At 35.1% G+C, this 22,916-nt stretch overlaps 1 protein-coding gene across 3 annotated transcripts in view; it reads left to right on the forward strand.

The window, feature by feature from the left end:
• CSMD3 (CUB and Sushi multiple domains 3) overlaps positions 1 to 22,916 on the forward strand; it is a 1,183,499-nt gene that overhangs the window by 985,702 nt on the left and 174,881 nt on the right. For 2 of the 3 annotated variants that reach the window (XM_007188796.2, XM_007188797.2), the window contains 3 exons: positions 17,355 to 17,468; positions 17,962 to 18,057; positions 19,668 to 19,871. In XM_007188796.2, the coding sequence (XP_007188858.2) occupies positions 17,355 to 17,468; positions 17,962 to 18,057; positions 19,668 to 19,871 (414 nt within the window). The remainder of the gene's footprint in view (positions 1 to 17,354; positions 17,469 to 17,961; positions 18,058 to 19,667; positions 19,872 to 22,916) is intronic. The other variant, XM_028168178.2, reaches the window with a different exon arrangement.

A 22,916-nucleotide genomic window follows, 5' to 3' on the forward strand; every position in this document is an offset into this window, starting at 1 on the left:
AGGCTTAATGCCGGATTCGATGTGAAAGTCCCAGATATAAAGCAGAGAGAAACAGAGCTGCTCTGGTTGAGATGGGACTTAGGTGGATCAGGAACCGTGTCCACATTATTAGCCCTCTTAGCTCCAGAGCTGTTCTCGAAACAGAGAAAACTGCTTGCTTTAATAATTTCGTAAAATTAATAACTCTCAGCAAAAACTAGATGACAGTAAGATTTTGATCAGTTGAGTTTTATCCTATTTTTATTCTCCCTGCCTTCAAAAGACCATATTTTTCCATAAATATATGACAATAAAAATAAGATGGGGGTCAGAGATTTTCAACATTAAAAGAGACTTCAGTGACATATCCACCAAATGAAATCTGTAAATTTTGTTTGGATCCTGATTTGATCAAAGCAGCTGTAAGAGTAGTTTGTTTTGGTTGTTTTTTTTTCTTTTTTTTCCCCCCTTTGGAGAAAATTTGGGAAATGGGATCAAGAAATTGTTATTACATGATAGAAAAAGATTGTTGCTCATTTTGTTAGATATGTTAGTCACATTGTTATTATTTTTTATAACTGTTAACAATAAATACTGCAGCATTTATAGAAAAGGATGTGGTATTGGGAGTTGTTTTAAAGTATTCTCAGTGTGGGAATACAGGGAAGGGGATAAGACAAAGCAAATGAAACAAAATTGGCAAATGTTGATAAGTGTTGAAAGTAGATGATGGGTTCACAGGTGTTTATTTTACTATTCTGTCTACTTAATGTATGTTTGGAACTTTTCATAATAAAAAACAATCCCACAAACCTATGTTATAGTCCCTGTGAGAATATTTTCCTGACCTAAATCTGTCTGGCAGAGTTGGGATTTGGCAGGTATATTCTGCCAAATGTGTAGAAAAATATCTTAAGGATAATTAAAGAAAAACACTCATGCAAATTGAAATTGAGGTAAAAGGAGGTATTAATAAAATATTCCAACACTGTAAACTTTTAATTTTGCTTTTCTGTTTTAATTCTTTTAAACATACAATAGAATTTCTTATTGTGTTTTTCTAGATTTCATTGCTTTTTAAATTTAATTTTATTTATTTATTTATTTTTAAATTTTCTTTTTAACATCTTTATTGGAGTTTAATTGCTTTACAATGGTGTGTTACTTTCTCCTTTATAACAAAGTGAATCAGTTATAGATATACATATGTCCCCATACCTCTTCCCTCTTGCATCTCCTTCACTCCCACCTTCCCTATCCCACCCCTCTAGATGGTCACAAAGCACCGAGCTGATCTCCCTGTGCTATGCGGCTGCTTCCCACTAGCTATCTATTTTATGTTTGGTAGTGTATATATGTCCATGCCACTCTCTCACTTTGTCCCAGCTTACCCTTCCCCCTCCCCGTGTCCTCAAGTCCATTCCCTAGTAGGTCTGCGTCTTTATTCTCATCTTGCCCCTAGGTTCTTCATGACCTTTTTTTTTTTTCTTTTTCTTTTTAGATTCCATATATATGTGTTAGCATACAGTATTTGTTTTTCTCTTTCTGACTTACTTCAGTCTGTATAACAGACTCTAGGTCCGTTCACCTCACTACAGATAACTCAATTTCATTTCTTTTTATGGCTGAGTAATATTCCATTGTATATATGTGCCACATCTTCTTTATCCATTCATCTGTCGATGGACACTTAGGTTACTTCCATGTCCTGGCTATTGTAAATAGAGCTGCAATGAACACTGTGGTACATGACTCTTTTTGAATTATGGTTTTCTCAGGGTAGATGCCCAGTAGTGGGATTGCTGGGTCGTATGGTAGTTCTATTTTTAGTTTTTTAAGGAACCTCCATACTGTTCTCCATAGTGGCTGTATCAATTTGCATGCCCACCAACAGTGCAAGAGTGTTCCCTTTTCTCCACACCCTCTCCAGCATTTATTGTTTGTAGATTTTTGGATGATGGCCATTCTGAGCGGTGTGAGATGATATCTCATTGTAGTTTTGACTTGCATTTCTCTAATGATTAATGATGTTGAGCATTCTTTCGTGTGTTTGTTGGCAATCTGTATATCTTCTTTGGAGAAATATCCATTTCGGTCTTCTGCCCATTTTTCGGTTGGGTTGTTTGTTTTTTTTGATATTGAGCTGCATGAGTTGCTTGTAAATTTTAGAGATTAATCCTTTGTCAGTTGCTTCATTTCCAAATATTTTCTGCCATTCTGAGGGTTGTCTTTTCGTATTGTTTATGGTTTCCTTTGCTGTGCAAAAGCTTTTAAGTTTCATTAGTTCCCATTTGTTTATTTTTGTTTTTATTTCCATTTCTCTAGGAGGTGGGTCAAAAAGGATCTTGCTGTGATGTATGTCATAGAGTGTTCTGCCTATGTTTTCCTCTAAGAGTTTGATAATGTCTGGCCTTACATTTAGGTCTTTAATCCATTTTGAGTTTATTTTTGTGTATGGTGTTAGGGAGTGTTCTAATTTCATACTTTTACATGTACCTGTCCAGTTTTCCCAGCACCACTTATTGCAGAGGCTGTCTTTTCTCCACTGTATATTCTTGCCTCCTTTATCAAAGATAAGGTGACCATATGTGCGTGGGTTTATCTCTGGGCTTTCTCTCCTGTTGCATTGATCTATATTTCTGTTTTTGTGCCAGTACCATACTGTCTTGATTACTGTAGCTTTGTGGTATTGTCTGAAGTCAGGGAGCCTGATTCTTTCAGCTCCGTTTTTCTTTCTCAAGATTGCTTTGGCTATTCGGGGTCTTTTGTGTGTCCATACATATTATGAAATTTTTTGTTCTTGTTCTGTGAAAAATGCCAGTGGTAGTTTGATAGGAATTGCATTGAATCTGTAGATTGCTTTGGGTAGTAGAGTCATTTTCACAATGTTGATTCTTCCAATCCAAGAACATGGTATATCTCTCCATCTATTTGTATCATCTTTAATTTCTTTCATCAGTGTCCTATAATTTTCTGCATGCAGGTCTTTTGTCTCCTTAGGTAGGTTTATTCCTAAATGTTTTATTCTTTTTGTTGCAATGGTAAATGGGAATGTTTTCTTAATTTCACTTTCAGATTTTTCATCATTAGTGTATAGGAATGCAAGAGATTTCTGTGGATTAATTTTGTATCCTGCTACTTTACCAAATTCATTGATTAGCTCTAGTAGTTTTCTGGTGGCTTCTATAGGATTCTCTATGTATAGTATCATGTCATCTGCAAACAGTGACAGCTTTACTTCTTCTTTTCCGATTTGGATTCCTTTTATTTCTTCTTCTTCTCTGATTGCTGTGGCTAAATCTTCCAAAACTATGTTGAATAATAGTGGTGAGAGGGGGCAACCTTGTCTTGTTCCTGATCTTAGTGGAAATGGTTTCAGTTTTTCACCGTTGAGGACGATATTGACTGTGGGTTTGTCATATATGGCCTTTATTATTTTGGGGAAAGTTCCCTCTATGCCTACTTTCTGGAGGGTTTTTATCATAAATGGGTGTTGAATTTTGTCGAAAGCTTTCTCTGCATCTGTTGAGATGATCATATAGTTTTTCTGCTTCAGTTTGTTAATATGGTGTATCACATTGATTGACATGCATGTATTGAAGAATCCTTGCATTCCTGGGATAAACCCCACTTGATCATGGGGTATGATCCTTTTAATGTGTTGTTGGATTCTGTTTGCTAGTATTTTTTTGAGGATTTTTGCATCTATGTTCATCAGTGATATTGGCCTGTAGTTTTCTTTCCTTGTGACGTCTTTGTCTGGGTTTGGTATCAGGGTGATGGTGGCCTCGTAGAATGCGTATGGGAGTGTTCCTCCCTCAGCTATATTTTGGAAGAGTTTGAGATGGATAGGTGTTAGCTCTTCTCTAAATGTTTGATAGAATTCACCTGTGAAGCCATCTGGTCCGGCTTTTATTTGTTGGAAGATTTTTAATCAGTTTCAATTTCAGTGCTTGTGATTGGTCTGTTCATATTTTCTATTTCTTCCTGGTTCACTCTCGGAAGGTTGCACATTTCTAAGAATTTGTCCGTTTTTTCCAGGTTTTCCTTTTTTTTGGCATAGAGTTGCTTCTAGTAATCTCTCATGACCCTTTGTATTTCTGCAGTGTCAGTTGTTACTTCTCCTTTTTCATTTCTAATTCTATTGATTTGAGTCTTCTCCCTTTTTTTCTTGATGAGTCTGGCTAATGGTTTATCAATTTTGTTTATCTTCTCAAAGAACAAGCTTTTAGTTTTATTGATCTTTGCTATAGTTTCCTTCATTTCTTTTTCATTTATTTCTGATCTGATCTTTATGATTTCTTTCCTTCTGCTAACTTTGTGGCTTTTTTGTTCTCCTTTCTCTAATTGCTTTAGGTTTAAGGTTAGGTTGTTTATTTGAGATGTTTCTTGTTTCTTAAGATAGGATTGTATTGCTATAAACTTCCCTCTTAGAACTGCTTGTGCTGCATCCCATAGGTTTTGGGTGGTCGTGTTTTCATTGTCGTTTGTTTCTAGGTATTTTTTGATTTCCTCTTTGATTTCTTCATTGGTCTCTTGGTTATTAAGTAGTGTATTGTTTAGCCTCCATGTATTTGTATTTTTTACAGATTTTTTCCTGTAATTGATATCTTGTCTCATAGCGTTGTGGTTGGAAAAGATACTTGATATTATTTCAATTTTCTTCAATTTACCAAGGCTTGATATGTGACCCAAGATATGATCTATCCTGGAGAAAGTTCCATGAGCACTTGAGAAGAATGTGTATTCTGTTGGTTTTGGATGGAATGTCCTATAAATATCAATTAAGTCCATCCTGTTTAATGTATCATTTAAAGCTTGTGTTTCCTTTTTTATTTTCATTTTGGATGATCTGTCCACTGGTGAAAGTGGGATGTTACAGTCCCCTACTATGATTGTGATACTGTCGATTTCCCCTTTTATGGCTATTAGTATTTGCCTTATGTATTGAGGTGCTCCTATGTTGGGTGCATAAATATTTACAATTGTTATATCTTTTTCTTGGATTGACCCCTTGATCATTATGTAGTGTCGTTCTTCTTTGTCTCTTGTAATAGTCTTTATTTTAAAGCCTATTTTGTCTGATATGATTATTGGTACTCCAGCTTTCTTTTGATTTCCATTTGCATGGAATATCTTTTTCCATCCTCTCACTTTCAGTCTGTATGTGTCCCTAGGTCTGAAGTGGGTCTCTTGTAGACAGCATTTATATGGGTCTTGTTTTTGTATCCATTCAGCCAGTCTATGTCTTTTGGTTGGAGCATTTAATCCATTTACGTTTAAGGTAATTATCGATAAGTATGTTCCTATTACCATTTTCTTAATTGTTTTGGGTTTGTTATTGGAGGTGTTTTCCTTCTCTTGTGTTTCCTGCCTAGAGAAGTTCCTTTAGCATTTGTTGTAAAGCTGGTTTGGTGGTGCTGAATTCTCTTAGCTTTTGCTTGTCTGTAAAACTTTTAATTTCTCCATCAAATCTGAATGAGATCCTTGCTGGGTAGAGTAATCTTGCTTGTAGGTGTTTTCTCCTTCATCACTTTAAATGTGTCCTGCCACTCCCTTCTGGCTTCCAGAGTTTCTGCTGAAAAATCAGCTGTTAACCTTATGGGGATTCCCTTGTGTGTTATTTGTTGGTTTTCCCTTGCTGCTTTTAATATTTGTTCTTTGTATTTAATTTTTGATAGTTTGATTAATATGTGTCTTGGCATGTTTTTCCTTGGGTTTATCCTGTATGGGACTCTCTGTGCTTCCTGGACTTGATTAACTATTTCCTTTCCCATATTAGGGAAGTTTTCAACTATAATCTCTTCAAATATTTTCTCAGTCCCTTTCTTTTTCTCTTCTTCTTCTGGGACCCCTATAATTCGAATGTTGGTGCATTTAATGTTGTCCCAGAGGTCTCTGAGACTGTCCTCAATTCTTTTCATTCTTTTTTCTTTATTCTGGTCTGCAATAGTTATTTCCACTATTTTATCTTCCAGGTCACTGATCCGTTCTTCTGCCTCAGTTATTCTGCTACTGATCCCTTCTAGAGAATTTTTAATTTCATTTATTGTGTTGCTCATCACTGTTTGTTTGCTCTTTTGTTCTTCTAGGTCCTTGTTAAACATTTCTTGTATTTTCTCTATTCTATTTCCAAGATTTTGGATCATCTTTGCTATCATTTTTCTGAATTCTTTTTCAGGTAGACTCCCTATTTCCTCTTCATTTGTTAGGTCTGGTGCATTTTTCCCTTGCTCCTTCATCTGCTGTGGGTTTTTCTGTCTTCTCATTTTGCTTAACTTACTGTGTTTGGGGTCTCCTTTTCGCAGGCTGCAGGTTTGTAGTTTCCGTTGTTTTTGGTGTCTGTCCCCAGTGGCTAAGGTTGGTTCAGTGGGTTGTGTAGGCTTCCTGGTGGAGGGGACTAGTGCCTGTGTTCTGGTGGATGAGGCTGGATCTTGTCTTTCTGGTGGGCAGGCCCATGTCTGGTTGTGTGTTTTGGGGTGTTTGTGGCCTTATTATGATTTTAGGCAGCATCTCTGCTAATGGATGGGGTTGTGTTCCTGCCTTGCGAGTTGTTTGGCATAGGGTGTTCAGCACTGTAGATTGCTGGTCATTGAGTGAAGCTGGGTCTTGGGGTTGAGATGGAGATCTCTGGGAGATTTTCACCATTTGATATTATGTGGAGCTGGGAGGTCTCTTGTGGACCAGTGTCCTGAACTTGGCTCTCCCACCTCAGAGGCACAGCCCTGACGCCTGGCTGGAGTACCAAGAGCCATTCATCCACACAGTTCAGAATAAAAGAGAGAAAAAATAGAAATAAATAAATAAATAAAATAAAATAAAGTAATTAAAATAAAAATAATTATTAAGAAAAAAATTTTTTAAAGTAATAAAAAAAAAAAAACGGACAGACAGAACCCTAGGACAAATGGTAAAAGCAAAGCTATACAGACAAAATCACACATAGGAGCATACACATACACACTCACAGAAAGAGAAAAAGGGAAAAATATATGTATATCTTTGCTCTCAAAGTCCACCTCCTCAATTTGGGATGATTCATTGTCTATTCAGGTATTCCACAGATGTAGGGTACATCAAGTTGATTGTGGAGATTTAATCCTCTGCTCCTGAGGCTGCTGGGAGAAATTTCCCTTTCTCTTCTTTGTTTGCACAGCTCCCAGGGTTCAGGTTTGGATTTGGACCCACCTCTGCGTGTAGGTCGCCTGAGGGTGTCTGTTCTTTGCTCACACAGGATGGGGTTAAAGGAGCAGCTGCTTCAGGGGCTCGGGGGCTGTGGCTCACTCAGGCTGCAGCGAGGGAGGGGTATGGATGTGGGGCGAGCCTGCGTCGGCAGAGGCCGATGTGACTTTGCAGCAGCCTGAGGCGCGTCGTGTGTTCTCCCGGGGAAGTTGTCCCTGGATCACGGGACCCTGGCAGTGGCAGGCTGCACCGGCTCCCGGGAGGGGCAGTGTGGAGAGTGACCTGTGCTCGCACACAGGCTTCTTGGTGGCAGCAGCAGCAGCCTTAGTATCTCATGCCCGTCTCTGGGGTCCGTACTGATAGCCGCAGCTCGCGCCCGTCTCTGGAGCTCGTTTAGGCGGCGCTCTGAATCCCCTCTCCTCGCGCACCAGGAAACAAAGAGGGAAGAAAAAGTCTCTTGCCTCTTTGGCAGCTGCAGACTTTTCTCCGGACTCCCTCCCGGCTAGCTGTGGCGCGCTAACCCCTTCAGGCTGTGTTCACGCCGCCAACCCCAGTCCTCTCCCTGCGATTCCGACCGAAGCCCGAGCCTCAGCTCCCAGCCCCGCCCACCCCAGCGGGTGAGCATACAAGCTTCTCGGGCTGGTGAGAGCTGCTCGGCACCGATCCTCTGTGCGGGAATCTCTCCGCTTTGCCCTCCGCACCCCTGTGGCTGCGCTCTCCTCCGTGGCTCCGAAGCTCCCCCCCTCCACCACCTACAGTCTCCACCCACGAAGGGGCTTCTAGTGTGTGGAAACCTTTCCTCCTTCACGGCTCCCTCCCACTGGTGCAGGTCCCGTCCCTATTCTTTTGTCTCTGTTTTTTCTTTTTTCTTTTGCCCTACCCAGGTACATGGGGAGTTTCTTGTCTTTTGGGAGGTCTGAGGTCTTCTGCCAGCATTCAGTAGGTGTTCTGTAGGAGGTGTTCCACATGTAGATGTATTTCTGATGTATCCTTGGGGAGGAAGGTGATCTCCGCGTCTTACTCTTCTGCCATCTTGAAGCTCCTCCCCTCTCATTGCTTTTTAAACACCAAATTAATTTTCAGTTATTGGGAAATGTTACAACTGCCAAATTGCAGATAAGCTACTGGCTTGCAGTTGAATGGATATTTGCTCCTGGAACAATTAAATAAAATTGAACTATCTTTGCTACAAGTGGGTTTTTTTTTTTTTTTTTTACAATGCCTATATATTTAAAATATGTCAAATAGGCAGTTTTGAATTTTTGGTAGTAAGCAAATTGTCACGTTATAGACAGAAAGCCAGCTTTAGAGAAGCCTGAAAGTAGTTATTACGGATTTATTCAGTAAGGCTAGTTTATGGATTGACAAGAGTATCACACAAGACATTACTACAGGAAAATAAATTAGGATTTCATTTACTGTTATGAGTTCAAAGTAGGACTAGATTTCTGCAGCTTGTAACTTACTGGATAATTGGGTGCCATGGTCAGAACAATGAATTTTTATTAAATAACATCTTTTATTTCCTAATTATTACAAAATAGCAATAATAAAATTGTGTTATATTTATTTTCAGAGCCAGAATGATTTCATTGTTTTCTGTGAGCTGCTAACCTAGAATTTAGAGATTGTTTGCTCTAGGGCAAAATTGGCCCCAGCATCCAGGATGGAGCCAAGCTTTCGTGTAGATATTGTATCAATAGTAGCCCCTAGATAATTAATATATGATTCACTTGGCTCACCTTAACTAAAATGCTGTATTAGTATAACACGCCTCATTGTGAGTTCATAGTTTAATAGTATTGTACTATAATAATAACCATGAGTATTTGGAATCTCACTGATACGTAAAAATGTAACACTTCCCAAAATACTGGTGAAACTCTCACTTATTACATCAATTAATGCAACTTCTACCAAACTTTTCTAGTGCTAGATGGTGTTCTAAAAATAAGTAACACACTGATTTTATTTGGGACTGATTTTAAAAGTTTTGCTTTTTAGAACTTTTGAAAGTAAATTGTCATATATTTAACTTACATCTATATATATTTTTCATAAAATTGAAGGTTTTTTAAAAGTTTTTTTGTTGTGCTAAAAGTCATACAATATAAAACATAACTATTTTAACCATATTTAACTGCACAGTTCAGTGGCACTAAGTACATTCACATTGTTGTGCAACTCGAAGTTTTAATTGGATACCTTGTAATCGTCTTTAAGGGACAGAGCCTTTAACATCATGAGGTATCCAAGTGGTAGTATAATGATCCCAAAATGCAACCTGGAAGCTATTTACACAAGTAGTTTCACAGCCAGAGCATACAGAGAGCAAAGAGTTCTGTACAGGTTATTAATTGTAAAAGGAAGCCTTTTGCATGCATGGACATTTCTACGCTATTGTTTTGAAATACTCATATGAGATGAAAGTATGAGGCAAAATTCATATAAAGCTAGACAAACTTTTGATAGATTATGTCACCAACAGTTATTTTTTATGCTTTTGCACATAATCAAGTCCAGTTGTAAACACATCCTTGATTTGAATCTTCTTTATTTCTGTTCTGTTGGTAGTGTGGGTGCACATGTGTGTGCCCTTCTGTGCTGTGTTGGTGAATAAAATGCAAGCTGAACAACAGAGGTGACTTGTTAAAAAATTTGTAATGGAGCGACCAACAAGCTGAGTGCCTAGTATTATCAGAATGAACTCTAGAATACAAAAGAATGTGTAGATTTTGCGAAAGGAGTACCAGGCATGTTGAGAATCAAGCTGAGATCTAATAGGAATTTGTATGTGTCTATTCCTTTTTATGCCCAGCCTCCCTTCTGTGTGAAACTATTTCTTTTGTGATGGAGTTTCAATGCCTTTGCAATAGAGCGGCATGGACTTCAGGTGAAGGGAGTAAACAAAACAAAAGATGAATGCTCTCTCACCTTGTAGCCCTTTTCTTAGACCTTATAGAAAGCTGCTAATTACATTTTCATATTTCATCCAAAAGGATAGAATGTAAAATCAAGTAGTTAGAGAAGTACATAGCCATTTTGAATTCAAAAGACAAATGAACCCTGGTTTAAATAGCTGTAATACTCTTCTAACCCAATCAGTTCTATCATTTGTTCTAAATATGCATGTATAGAAAGCAGAGAATTAGAAAAGATATGCTATTTAACATCAAAGTTCAATTAAATTTTGCCTATCAATAAACATTTGGGTTCAATTAGTAGCATATATATTTACAAAACTGAGTTATTAGTAACTAATATTTATTACTATGTTTCAGATACTGTTCAAAGTGTTTTACAAGTATCAATTTATGTAATATTCACATCAATCCTGTGAGCTTAGGTACTTGTATTATCCCTATTTTACAGATGTGGATATTGAGGCACAGAAAGGTGAAGTGACTTTCTCATGTGGCTTATCCTAGGTTCAATCCTTGAGAGTCTGATTCCAGAACTGGAATCCTTCACTCTTCAGTGGACAGTTGTTAGGGCATTTCAGACCCATAGATTGACTATTTGAAAATATTTGTCCTCTAAATCTGCTCAGCTGCAGATGCTGACAGTCTTTAAGCTGCTTTATCCATTCTGTCATGGAGCTAACAAATCTTGTCATTGCAGTACCTTGACATCATAATCAATAAGGTACTACCCATCTGACTACTAGAGCTACTGCTGCCCAGAAAGACCTACTGGGCCTTCCTCCACCAGGTTAGAACCCTTTTGTATCAAAGCAAGTTTGAATCAGACCTGAATTTACCACAGCCTCTTAGACATTTTAACTCTTCACCACCTGTCCCAGAAGTGGTTAGATCAGTTCCCTTAGTCATGGCCCAGTCTGATTCTGAGTTTTTTCCTCCCTACACTAGCATGCCATTGGGATACTCTGTGAATTAGTCCCTTCTGAGAGGAAAACAAATTTGACAAAACAAAATTGAAACCCTTCTTTTTTTGCATAAACTAAATTTTTATTTTTTAATTCAATAACTCCTATCCTGATCACTGAATAACAGTAACCACATCCACGTTTGTTTTATTATCCTCATTTAAAGTTAGTTAATTGCCAAATCAGTGAGTCTCTGTACAGTGTTATTTTTTTTTAACATCTTTATTGGAGTATAATTGCTTTACAATGGTGTGTTACTTTCTGCTTTATAACAAAGTGAATCAGTTATACATATACATATGTTCCCATATCTCTTCCCTCTTGCATCTCCCTCCCTCCCACCCTCCCTATCCCACCCTTCTAGGTGGTCACAAGGCACCTAACTGATCTCCCTGTGTTATGCGGCTGCTTCCCACTAGCTATCTATTTTACATTTGGTAGTGTATATATGTCCATGCCACTCTCTCACTTTGTCCCAGCTTACCCTTCCCCCTCCCTGTGTCCTCAAGTCCATTCCCTAGTAGGTCTGCGTCTTTATTCTCATCTTGCCCCTAGGTTCTTCATGACCTTTTTTTTTTCTTTTTTTTTTTAGATTCCATATATATGTGTTAGCATACAGTATTTGTTTTTCTCTTTCTGACTTACTTCAGTCTGTATAACAGACTCTAGGTCCGTTCACCTCACTACAGATAACTCAATTTCATTTCTTTTTATGGCTGAGTAATATTCCATTGTATATATGTGCCACATCTTCTTTATCCATTCATCTGTCGATGGACACTTAGGTTACTTCCATGTCCTGGCTATTGTAAATAGAGCTGCAATGAACACTGGTACATGACTCTTTTTGAATTATGGTTTTCTCAGGGTAGATGCCCAGTAGTGGGATTGCTGGGTCGTATGGTAGTTCTATTTGTAGTTTTTTAAGGAACCTCCATACTGTTCTCCATAGTGGCTGTATCAATTTACATTCCCACCAACAGTGCAAGAGGGTTCCCTTTTCTCCACACCCTCTCCAGCATTTATTGTTTGTAGATTTTTGGATGATGGCCATTCTGAGCGGTGTGAGATGATATCTCATTGTAGTTTTGATTTGCATTTCTCTAATGATTAATGATGTTGAGCATTCTTTCATGTGTTTGTTGGCAATCTGTATATCTTCTTTGGAGAAATGTCTATTTAGGTCTGCCCATTTTTGGATTGGGTTGTTTGTTTTTGTGGTATTGAGCTGCATGAGCTGCTTGTAAATTTTGGAGATTAATCCTTTGTCAGTTGCTTCATTTGCAAATATTTTCTCCCATTCTGAGGGCTGTCTTTTCGTCTTGTTTATGGTCTCTTTTGCTGTGCAAAAGCTTTTAAGTTTCATTGGGTGCCATGTGTTTATTTTTGTTTTTCTTTCCATTTCTCTAGGAGGTGGATCAAAAAGGATCTTGCTGTGATTTCTGTCATAGAGTGTTCTGCCTATGTTTTCCTCTAAGAATTTGATAGTGTCTGGCCTTACATTTAGGTCTCGAATCCATTTTGAGTTTATTTTTGTGTATGGTGTTAGGGAGTGTTCTAATTTCATTCTTTTACATGTAGCTGTCCAGTTTTCCCAGCACCACTTATTGAAGAGGCTGTCTGTACAGTGTTATTTTGATGGCACAAAAATTAAATGTAGCATCCAAAATTCCTGACTTGCTTAGGCAGTGGCGGAACATTTCAGCAATATTCCAGAGTAGAGTTTAGTGGAAAAGGGAGCTTTAACTTCTTTGTTCTGTTGATTCATATTTTAAACAAATGCACACCCCTCTGGGCACTACACTACTTAGTGTGTTTTGTCATACCCTAAGCACCCACTGTACAGTTTTCCACAATGATATTTTCAGAGAGACTGTTGGTCTGCACAGAGTATTCTCACAGTTAACTCCTAATGCTTAGGAGTTTCTTTCTTCCATCCCAGGCCTCCATTATTTATTGACTTACATTTGAAATGGCTAAATTAAGCAGAATGGACAAAGTCTTAGGAGTTAAATGAACATGATTAAAGGAGAAAGGGTTTGAAAGTGCTTGGTGTAGAACAGGAAACAAAAGCTCTTTGAAAGTTAAGTTTGGTGAATACTTAAACCATGCTGACCTTCTCAGTAAATGGAACCCTGCCTCTTTGTCTTGGTTGAATATGATAAGTGTAAAAATTAAATGTCAAGTAAACCTTGTTTCATATACAAAGAAGAGTAGATAGACACAATGCCTGGTTTCATTCTGAGTTTATTTGCTCATGGGAGAGCAAATTTTAAAGTTGGGGTAAATATCCTAACCAATATAATCTAACTTAGAGGTTTCCTCTATTTAAGTGATTTAGCAGACTATTTAAGTGATTCTTAAAAATCTAAATTATGGATTCCTTTAAAATGCAGTCTGGGTCTCCCCCCAAATGTTGCCCATTAGAAGTTGTTGGTAGAGGACTTGCTTTGAAGAATGGATTAAACGATTAGCATACCAATGATCTGTATGGAAAGATGTGCCCAAAGTACCATTGTTGGTTTATAATTAATTTAATTGCCTAATATAACATCTTATCATACATAGAATAAAGGTAAGCTGCCACCTAAATGACCACAAATATAATTAATGGGGCCTAAGAGCAGGGGCCCTTTCTGTATTAGTCACTTTTTAACCCCAACATTTAGCTCAGTTCCTGGTACCTCATAGAATCAACAAATATTAGTTGAATTTATAAACTGTACTGTAGGAAAAAATATATGGGAAATAAGAGGCTTGGAAGTAGTTTCAGGTTTAATAATAGATTATTTGCATTGGCTTGTTTGTAGAGATTTTTACATGTTTATTTCTACCTTACTAAACTTCCCTTTCTTCCTATATCTAGCTTGCAGTGATACATATAACATTATAAAAATGGATTTTTAACGAAAGAGTTAGAGACATTATATTTAACATCTATTATGCTTAAAGAAGGAGAAACTTCCTTAAAATGGTGTCTCATTTAAGAAACAGCTTAGTGTTTATAACCTACTCTAATAGCTTGAGAGCAAAATGCTTTTAATATCGACATGCAAATCTCCAGAGAAAGAAAAAGAAGAGCTTGGAGCTGAGATGCAAAGAATTCTGTACCTCTGTTGGAAACTAAGAAAAAGAAGAGGGTTGCTAATCATTCCAGAAAGCATGGTCAGCCCAGACCTCAGGGTTTAATTGTAGCCTTAGGAAAAAAAAAATGGTGGTCCAGCTATTAGGTTGAGGTACTAGTTTCTAGATCAGTGTTAAAAGGTATTTTTTTTTAAGAAGGCATAATCATGGCTCCCATACAAATATAAAATAAACATGTGTTAAAATTTTTATTTAACTCATTAATTAATGAGGGACCCTGTAAGATGTTACAATGCTTCAAGAAAGAATTCAAAGAACCAAATATAGATTGATGGATGGATGGATGGATGGATGGATGGATGGATGAATGGATAGATAGATAGACAGACATATGGAATACTGAAATGAATTTACAAAAGGATATAAAATAGTTCTGCCCATTGGATAATAATAATCCTTTACATTGCACCACAGCCCCCATAAACACAGGGGACCCAGAATGATGTACTAGACAATGTCTTGCTTACCAGAAAACAACATCCAACTAGTTACCTTTTGGTTCACCTTAAAATCTGTACATTTTTGTTTCCTACTTTAGTCTCAACTATGCAAAGGGTGTGGTTGGCTATTCAGAACGTTTTAGAAGCAAAGGACATACTGTTATCTGAACATAAGAAAACTAAGTAAATTTAGACATTTAGAGGCAGAAAGAGGAAGCAAACACCGGAGTAACCATTTAATTCTTGAGATTCTGACTGAGAAGGGGAGATTTGGTTCAGAATTGTAACATATCGGTTTAGTAAGACAATAGTTAACCTGATAATGTGTAGGAAATCAGATCACTATGCAAGTGTTCTTGATTCTTCATACTACAAAACACTTATTCAACATGTACTTTAAAATTTCATCTTTCGTATAATGATTCAGTACCCTCTCAGAGATTTTTCCTAATAAAAGCTATTTTTAACTTAAAATTTCCATTGGCCATATTATGGCAGAGTAAGGTTGCAGTTGAAGAGAAGTAGCATACTGATTCCTTAATAAGGGAAGATTCAACACTCAACTCCCTCACCCCCTACCCTTCTCAATTCTCCCCAATCTCATCACAGAATTACTACAATAAATTACAAGCTAACATCACTCAAAAGGGAGTGCCCTACAGTTTTCTTTACTTAATATGATGCAAATATATGGTGTTACTGGCTATATTGTTAAAAGTTATAGTCTCAACATACCCAATTTACAGGTGACACAAAGCTCTGGTCTATCTGTAGAGAAGTAATATTTGAGAACAAGAAGCCTACAAACAAGAAGAAAAGAGGGAGTATTTTTTTTCCTTTTTCCTTAGAAAAAGATCTTGGATCACTGTGTATATTGGTTGTTTTAGCTGTTGTCTGTAAATATAGTGGTTTGCTTGGAAATTGGACATGTTTCCTAATGGAATATTTGAGATATTTAGGAAGACAGAGATAAAGGATGTTGAATTTTGACACTTTTCCCTAATGACTTCCCAGAAAGATACAGAGAAAGAATGTTATCTATCAAGACTCTTGTTGCACAGCGTACTTGGTTTAGCAAAGTTCTTGTGATTAGTCTACTTTGATTTTTGGGGGGATGAGGGGCACTTAGAAAGGCAATGGCAACATCTGCATTTTAATAGAAACTTTAAAAGACACATTTGAAAACAGATCATCCAAACACCAATCTAAACAAATGCACAAGTAGAAAACAAAAACTTTCTTAATATTTTTAGGAGTATTTTTGAAATAACTTGGGATTTGGTAGACCATCAAATATGGATATTTTAAAAAGGTCGAACTGGAAATTTTTCATATGACTCATAAACCATTAAAATAATTGACTTACATGTGTGTGATTTGATAGAAACATAAATTTGTTTCCATGACGTCTTGTTTTAAGGAGGATCATTTATGAAAGTCAGCCCTCTAAGGTTCAGGAATTATTCAAAGTAACAACACTCTGCGTTTGTTTTCTTTTACCCCACAAAGAACTGGACTGAGATCAACAGCTTATTTTAGCAGGCCAAAAAAAATACGTGTAGCTTTGTTTACAGTATTATGTGTGTGGCTTCAAATGCAAAACTCAGCATGTTTCAAATGAACAAGCCTGTCTTCATGTGACCACCATAGGATGACCATAACCTCAATTTAAGGGGTAAAATATGAAGAACTTTAAAAATACGTATATATTTGTGCAATGTATAGTTCAATGACAGTAATATAATGTTGAATTTATAAAAGTTACCTTGCTTTTACATTATTAAACTTTTGAAAACTCATGCTCTTTTAAACCCCACAATTTTTCTATTCAATGAAATGTTTTAAGGATGAATTTTATTACCTATTTCACTTTTTAAAATCACAAAACACTAGTTGATTTCTGCTCTGTAACAGGTTCTTTCTTTTAAGTTATAGTTTGGGTAGTTACTGCATGTAAAGTTAATATATTATTAAAGGAAAAGTACAAAATGAAGTAAAAAGGAGACATTTATAAAACTCTGTTGGTAAGTACATCAGATCTGTACTTACCATGAAAAAGCAATCATTTTGTAGAATTTTATATCTCAATTAAAATTAAAATATCTCAGTTGCTGAGGAATCATAAATAATATGTCTTTATTTTGACAGAGGATTAACAATAAATGTTTAGGGATCATTTTTAGAATGTGAATTAAACGCTATACCTTAGAAGTATATTGCTGATATTTTTCTAGTGACACTATTATTTATAATGGAATAGCATTTTAAAAGCAATCTACAATAAATCCCCTAAACTAAAACTTTGTCTATGTCATCTAAAAGAGGGAAAAAAAATTAGAAAAAGAGAAGAGAGTCACAAAGTGAAAAGAATCTACCAATAGAAAAATTAAAAAGTAGTTATTATACAGTATTAATCTCCAACCTTATGATTTTTGAGCTAAATTAAATGTTATACCCATTTAATTTACTTTAAAAAATAATCTTCTTACAACTTTATTGCTTTTACGCCACGGTCATTACTTTTATGACCTGAAGTACATGTGTCAGGCATATCAACCAATTGACACACATCCTCTTTTAAAGGTAGAAAAAAAAAAGATGACTATTAAATTGTAATACTTTGTTCTCTCTCTCCTCCTCTTTCTATTTTTTGTTTTTTGTTTTTTGTTTTCATTTTTGGATGGTTGGTGATTTGTTTGCTTCTCCTGGTTCCTGTTGATCAGTGGTGTTTGGCCAGTTTGTATTTTTCCAGACATCACTCCACGATGTTGTTGAGGTGTATGATGGGCCAACTCAGCAATCTTCTCTGTTATCTTCCCTCTCAGGATCCCATTCAGGTATCCTTTAATAGAACTGCCATGCATCAGTTATTGATTAAAGACTGATTTTGATTGGTATTGTAGTGAAAGTTGAGATTTATGTCATCCATATTAGCAATAAACTGAAAATAGAATCATTCTTTATTTTTAAAAAAAGAATAGAAACACAAGAATAATTCAAATTCTTGAGAAAAGTATAACCAACTATTTTCTGGGATTGTAATCAAGTAAATATAGTACTTAGTCACTTAGTCTGTAGTGCTTAATGTAATATTTAAGGATTCTTTACAGAATGAGGCAACATTATCAAAATGTAATAAAAACCTTCCAGTAAAAAGGTTGCAATTGAAGCTGAACCCAAAGAAAATATATTGTCAGTGGTAGGATATATTAAAGTAATTTAATAGAACATAGATTGACGTTTTCAAATGACAGTGTAAATTAATATAATTTGTTAGGTTTACTTGAATGAAATTATTTATGATATCTTAGTGTTTGTTTTGTTGAGTAGGAGAATCACTTCCACTGAGTTCAGGTAATCAGATCACAATTCGATTTACTTCAATTGGACCAATAACAGCTAAGGGATTTCACTTTGTTTATCAAGGTAAGTGACCGTGTAGCATAGAAACACACTTAAGGAATGATATCAATTTCCATGCTATGTCCAGAGTTATTGAATGATGAGATCCTCATAACCATAAAGGAGAGATAAAAGTTGCGTGTTTTTTTAAAAACAGTTTTGCCCTGTCCCCTCCCCCATTATTAGAGCACTATTACTTTGACCAAAGTCAAAAAAGACCTATTGCTTCCATCATCATTCTCAAGTTAGCTGCATGCTTTTCCTTCCTCCCAACATACTGTTTTCAAAACATCTGGTGTGTTTTTTTTTGACAATGCTTCACTCTACATATTCTATTTCCTCAGAGTCTAGCACTCTAAATTAAAAATATACAAACGTTTTGTGCTGATGTACTTACACATGCCAAGGAAATCATTACTCCATTCTAAAATTTTAGTTTCTCATTCTCTTAGGAGAATTCAAACTTTCTTCATGACTATTAAATGTTTTTGTGCAACTCAAAGTCAGTTTACATAGCTTTTTTGTCACCTTTTATAGACAAACTTCCACATTATATAAAACTAAATTAAGACCTATCATCTGAATATTTTGTTTGAATTATGTATGATCCTGTCGTTGTTATTCTCAAATGTATCTTGAACTTTATTCCTAATAAATTTATAAACATTAGTGGTTTGATATTCGTATTAAACCCTCTTATTCCAATTATAATATTGGCTATAATATTATACTGTTTCATTCTTAATAGTATTCCCTCTGTAAACAATTTGTGGTATTATAAATTTTAAAAGGCACTCTAACAAATGAAGTTACTTTCACTCAAGTCACATATGAGGAATCTGTCTATTTGGAATTCATCCTATCATTTTTTGGGCTGTTATCAAATTCCTTAATCCCATCTGTATGTGTTTTAAAAAGAAAAAACATCCTGTTATCATTCTATTTTACTTACTCAAAAAAAAGTCACAATTGAAGGACATACCTATAAAGCCTAAAAGCAATTTCAAATTTGATATTGTATGATTATTAAAATAAAACTTCTATTGTTGTTAATCTGTCTGACTTCTGTTTAGCCTGAACGTATTGTCTTCATCAATAACAAACATATATTGAACAACCAAGTTTATGAACATGCTATGAAATTAATCAAGTGCTGTTTGCTTTTTTAAATCTATGTTTTTAGGGACCAAATACTGTAAAAAAAAAAAAAAAAACTTGACATTACCTTATGTAACCTGAAACTTGTTTTTTGTAAGCTTGGTATTCCATTTTAAAAAGAAAAAAAAGATGTATCTCTTTGCTATCATTCCATAAATTGAAATATCTTACTCAGGCTACATTTTTATATTGATAAGAGTGTGGTCAAACAAAAAAACAGAAAAAAAACCTTAACCAATGTTGTTTAAGGGATCAAAAGTGAAATGTTTTTAAATAAAAAATCTTAATGACAATAGCAATATTTATTCATTTTGAATTGTATTTCATTATGTATAAACTTTTATAAGTGTATTCAAATTGTTAACTAAAGTTCAAGTTGGTGAAGATTTCTTTGAAATCTGTTTGCATAGTTTCATTTTGAAATCTCTATTTCTTTACCAAATATGAAATTAAAGTCAACAATTATTTGTACGCAGCTGTTCCTAGAACAAGTTCCACACAATGCAGTTCTGTGCCTGAACCAAGGTTTGGAAGAAGGATTGGCAATGAATTTGCAGTTGGTTCGTTGGTTCTTTTTGAATGTAATCCTGGATATATTCTCCATGGATCCTTTGCAATTAGGTGTGATACAGTGCCAAATTCTTTGGCCCAATGGAATGATTCCTTACCTACCTGTATTGGTAAGTTTATAAATTTGTATGCTTTGTGATTGTATGTATTGTATATCAAAATTAGCTATCATGCATCTTTCAACATTTGTTTCAAATATAATAGTTTTACATTAATTTAAAACAATTTATTAGTTATGATGTATCTAAATATGCAAATTAGAGTGGCTATTTGATGCAATTGAGATGAAATGCAATCAATGAAAATATACATACATATTTCCAATAACACAGAATTGGAATGCTATTAATATGGAATTATTATGTGCTACCATCCTTTGAAATAAATATTATTTTTCATTTTTAAAAGTTTATGCAAAGATACCTATGCCAATATGTAAGGAATTTACCTATCTTTTAAGGATCACAGAAGCTGATTTTTCTGGACGTATTTTATCATCAAAAAAATTAGAAAATATGCATTAGTAAATAAATGTTTTTTCTCTTCTCTATAAATTATATGTATGTATAAAAATATAAAATAAGAATTTTTCCCAGTCTTTCACAAATATAAGTGGGAACACTTTGAATGAGTAGATGGCGTAAGGTTAGCCAGAAATCTCATTATTTCAAACTATATTTTTGTAATGTTGTACCCAATTTATATTGATAAATAAAATAAACACTTTATAAACTTAGCCCTGCTAAGTTATTTGAAGCAGATTAAAACATTTTCTAAACTATAAAAATAGTTTAGAATCTTATATTTCAGGATCATTACAATGACTTTTGGATCTTATAGAATTCCATGGATGTGGAAAATGTAGACTGCTGGGAAGTTGCTTTCTTCTTTGTTCCAAGAGCATATCTGGAAATTAAAAATTTTAATTATATAGTATTAAACTAAAAGAAGAGTAGTAAAGCTTAATCTCAGGTTAAGAAATAGTTCTAATGAGTTCTTTCTCATTAAAGTTTTATTGGTATGTGATTTGGAAAATGAGAGGAAGGTTTTTTAAAATAAAAGATAAGCAAAATTTTGTCTTTATTTTAATAATCTCAATGCTCCACTTTTTGATAGAGAAGACATGAGTGTGCATATAAACAATATAACATATACATTTATAAATACATAAAATCTATTTTTAATAACACTTCTTGCCATACCTGAAAAGAAATAATGTGCCAATAGTTTTTATTTTTAACTTTTTTATTTTTTTTTTTTTTTATTTATTTATGGCTGTGTTGGGTCTTCGTTTCTGTGCGAGGGCTTTCTCTAGTTGCGGCGAGCGGGGGCCACTCTTCATCGTGGTGCGCGGGCCTCTCGCTGTCGCGGCCTCTCTTGTTGCGGAGCACAGGCTCCAGACGCGCAGGCTCAGTAATTGTGGCTCACGGGCCCAGTTGCTCCGCGGCATGTGGGATCTTCCCAGACCAGGGCTCGAACCCGTGTTCCCTGCATTGGCAGGCAGATTCTTAACCACTGCGCCACCAGGGAAGCCCTATTTTTAACTTTTTAAAACACATTTTACCATATTTTAACACAGATTAATACAATGTTAATTCATATTTAATTAGAATAAAATATATTCTAAATTGATTTTAATTGAAATTATATGGAACGTGCACTCATTACTGAGGAAGGAGTAAAGTCAAGGTCTGGTGATATGCATTCATCGAACACGTACTTTGTATGGGACATAACTGCTCTAAATCTTTTACCGTTCAAATCAGGACATTATTAATAATTGTGCTGAGAAAATGGTACAAGTTGGGACTATCATAAATAAACAGGAAGGATGGATGGTCACTTATCTCTGTAGGAACTTGATATCACCACTTCCCAAAAGAGATATACCTAGCATAACTTACAGAGTGTTTTTCTTACAACCAGTATTTTAGTTCTTCCTGCTACAATAAATGGAATGTGAACTATTCTTTTATTATTCTTTTGTTTGTTGAAAACTCCCTACAAAAAATAATTTAAAACACTGGAGAGCTGTAAATGACTCTTCAACTTTCTCGTCCTTCAGCTAAATAACCAGTTTCTAATATGATTACCACTTACTTAATGCTTCCTATTTGCCAGGTTTCATGCTGAGTAATATAAATACATATTTAATTAAATCCTCACAGCAAATCTATGGAGAAGTTACTCTCAGAATTTACAGATGAATAAGCTGAGTCTTAGAGAAGTAAAACAGTTTTCTTTTAAAGTGGCGTAACTTAATAAGCAGTAAAGTAGGGGCAGGATTTGAAAATAAGGTTTTCTGACTCCAAACCTCAATGTACATTATAGAAGACTGCTTTTCTTTATGTTTTGGCTGATAAGCTAATTTCCTAATTGGAATTCTATATCTTATTTATAATGTGGAATTTCTTAACCTGTTCAAGTATACTTTTGACAATCAGCAAGTAAAGGAGAATAAATCATCTGGACTTGATGTTCCTCCTGTTTTGCACCTAGCATAGAGCTATGGTTAACGGAACAAAGAGATCTTCTTCTTTACATACTTCTATAAAAGAAGTAAAAGAAAATTTTCTCATAAAAGAAAATAGATAATGTTCTTCCTTAGGAACCACAATATATGTTGACTTCATACTCTTATAAAATACTAATAAATAAATTATTCTGAAGGACCATGAGCTGAGAGAAATGTTCCTATATGTCTAGGCCAAAATTAGTCATACAACATGTATAAATCAGAAATTACATTGCTTTAAGTCAGTTTAATAATTGAAGAAAGACACATGATAATAAATCTCTTTAGCCTCACAATAGATTTTTAAATATTTCTCTCTAAATATCAGGAATCAGTCATTATTTCTCCCTCACTTTTCCCAGTAATTATTTACATAATTTCTGTGTCACTTTTAGTTTCTTTATGTACATACTGATAGAAAATATTAATACCATATAATGGAAGATAACTGGATAAGTAGCTGTCTTCATTTAATTTCATATATACGATGAAAATTCCCTCAAGATAATTATAAAAGTAGAGTGATATGATGACTTATGGAAAGGCATAAACTAGCTCATTAATCTTTAAATATTATTGAAAACATTAATCTATTCAGAGTGTTCAAAGAACCTACATATGCAAAGCAGTGAAATGTAAA

The sequence above is a fragment of the Balaenoptera acutorostrata genome, chromosome 17 (assembly GCF_949987535.1).
Source record: "Balaenoptera acutorostrata chromosome 17, mBalAcu1.1, whole genome shotgun sequence".
Lineage (NCBI taxonomy): Eukaryota > Metazoa > Chordata > Mammalia > Artiodactyla > Balaenopteridae > Balaenoptera > Balaenoptera acutorostrata.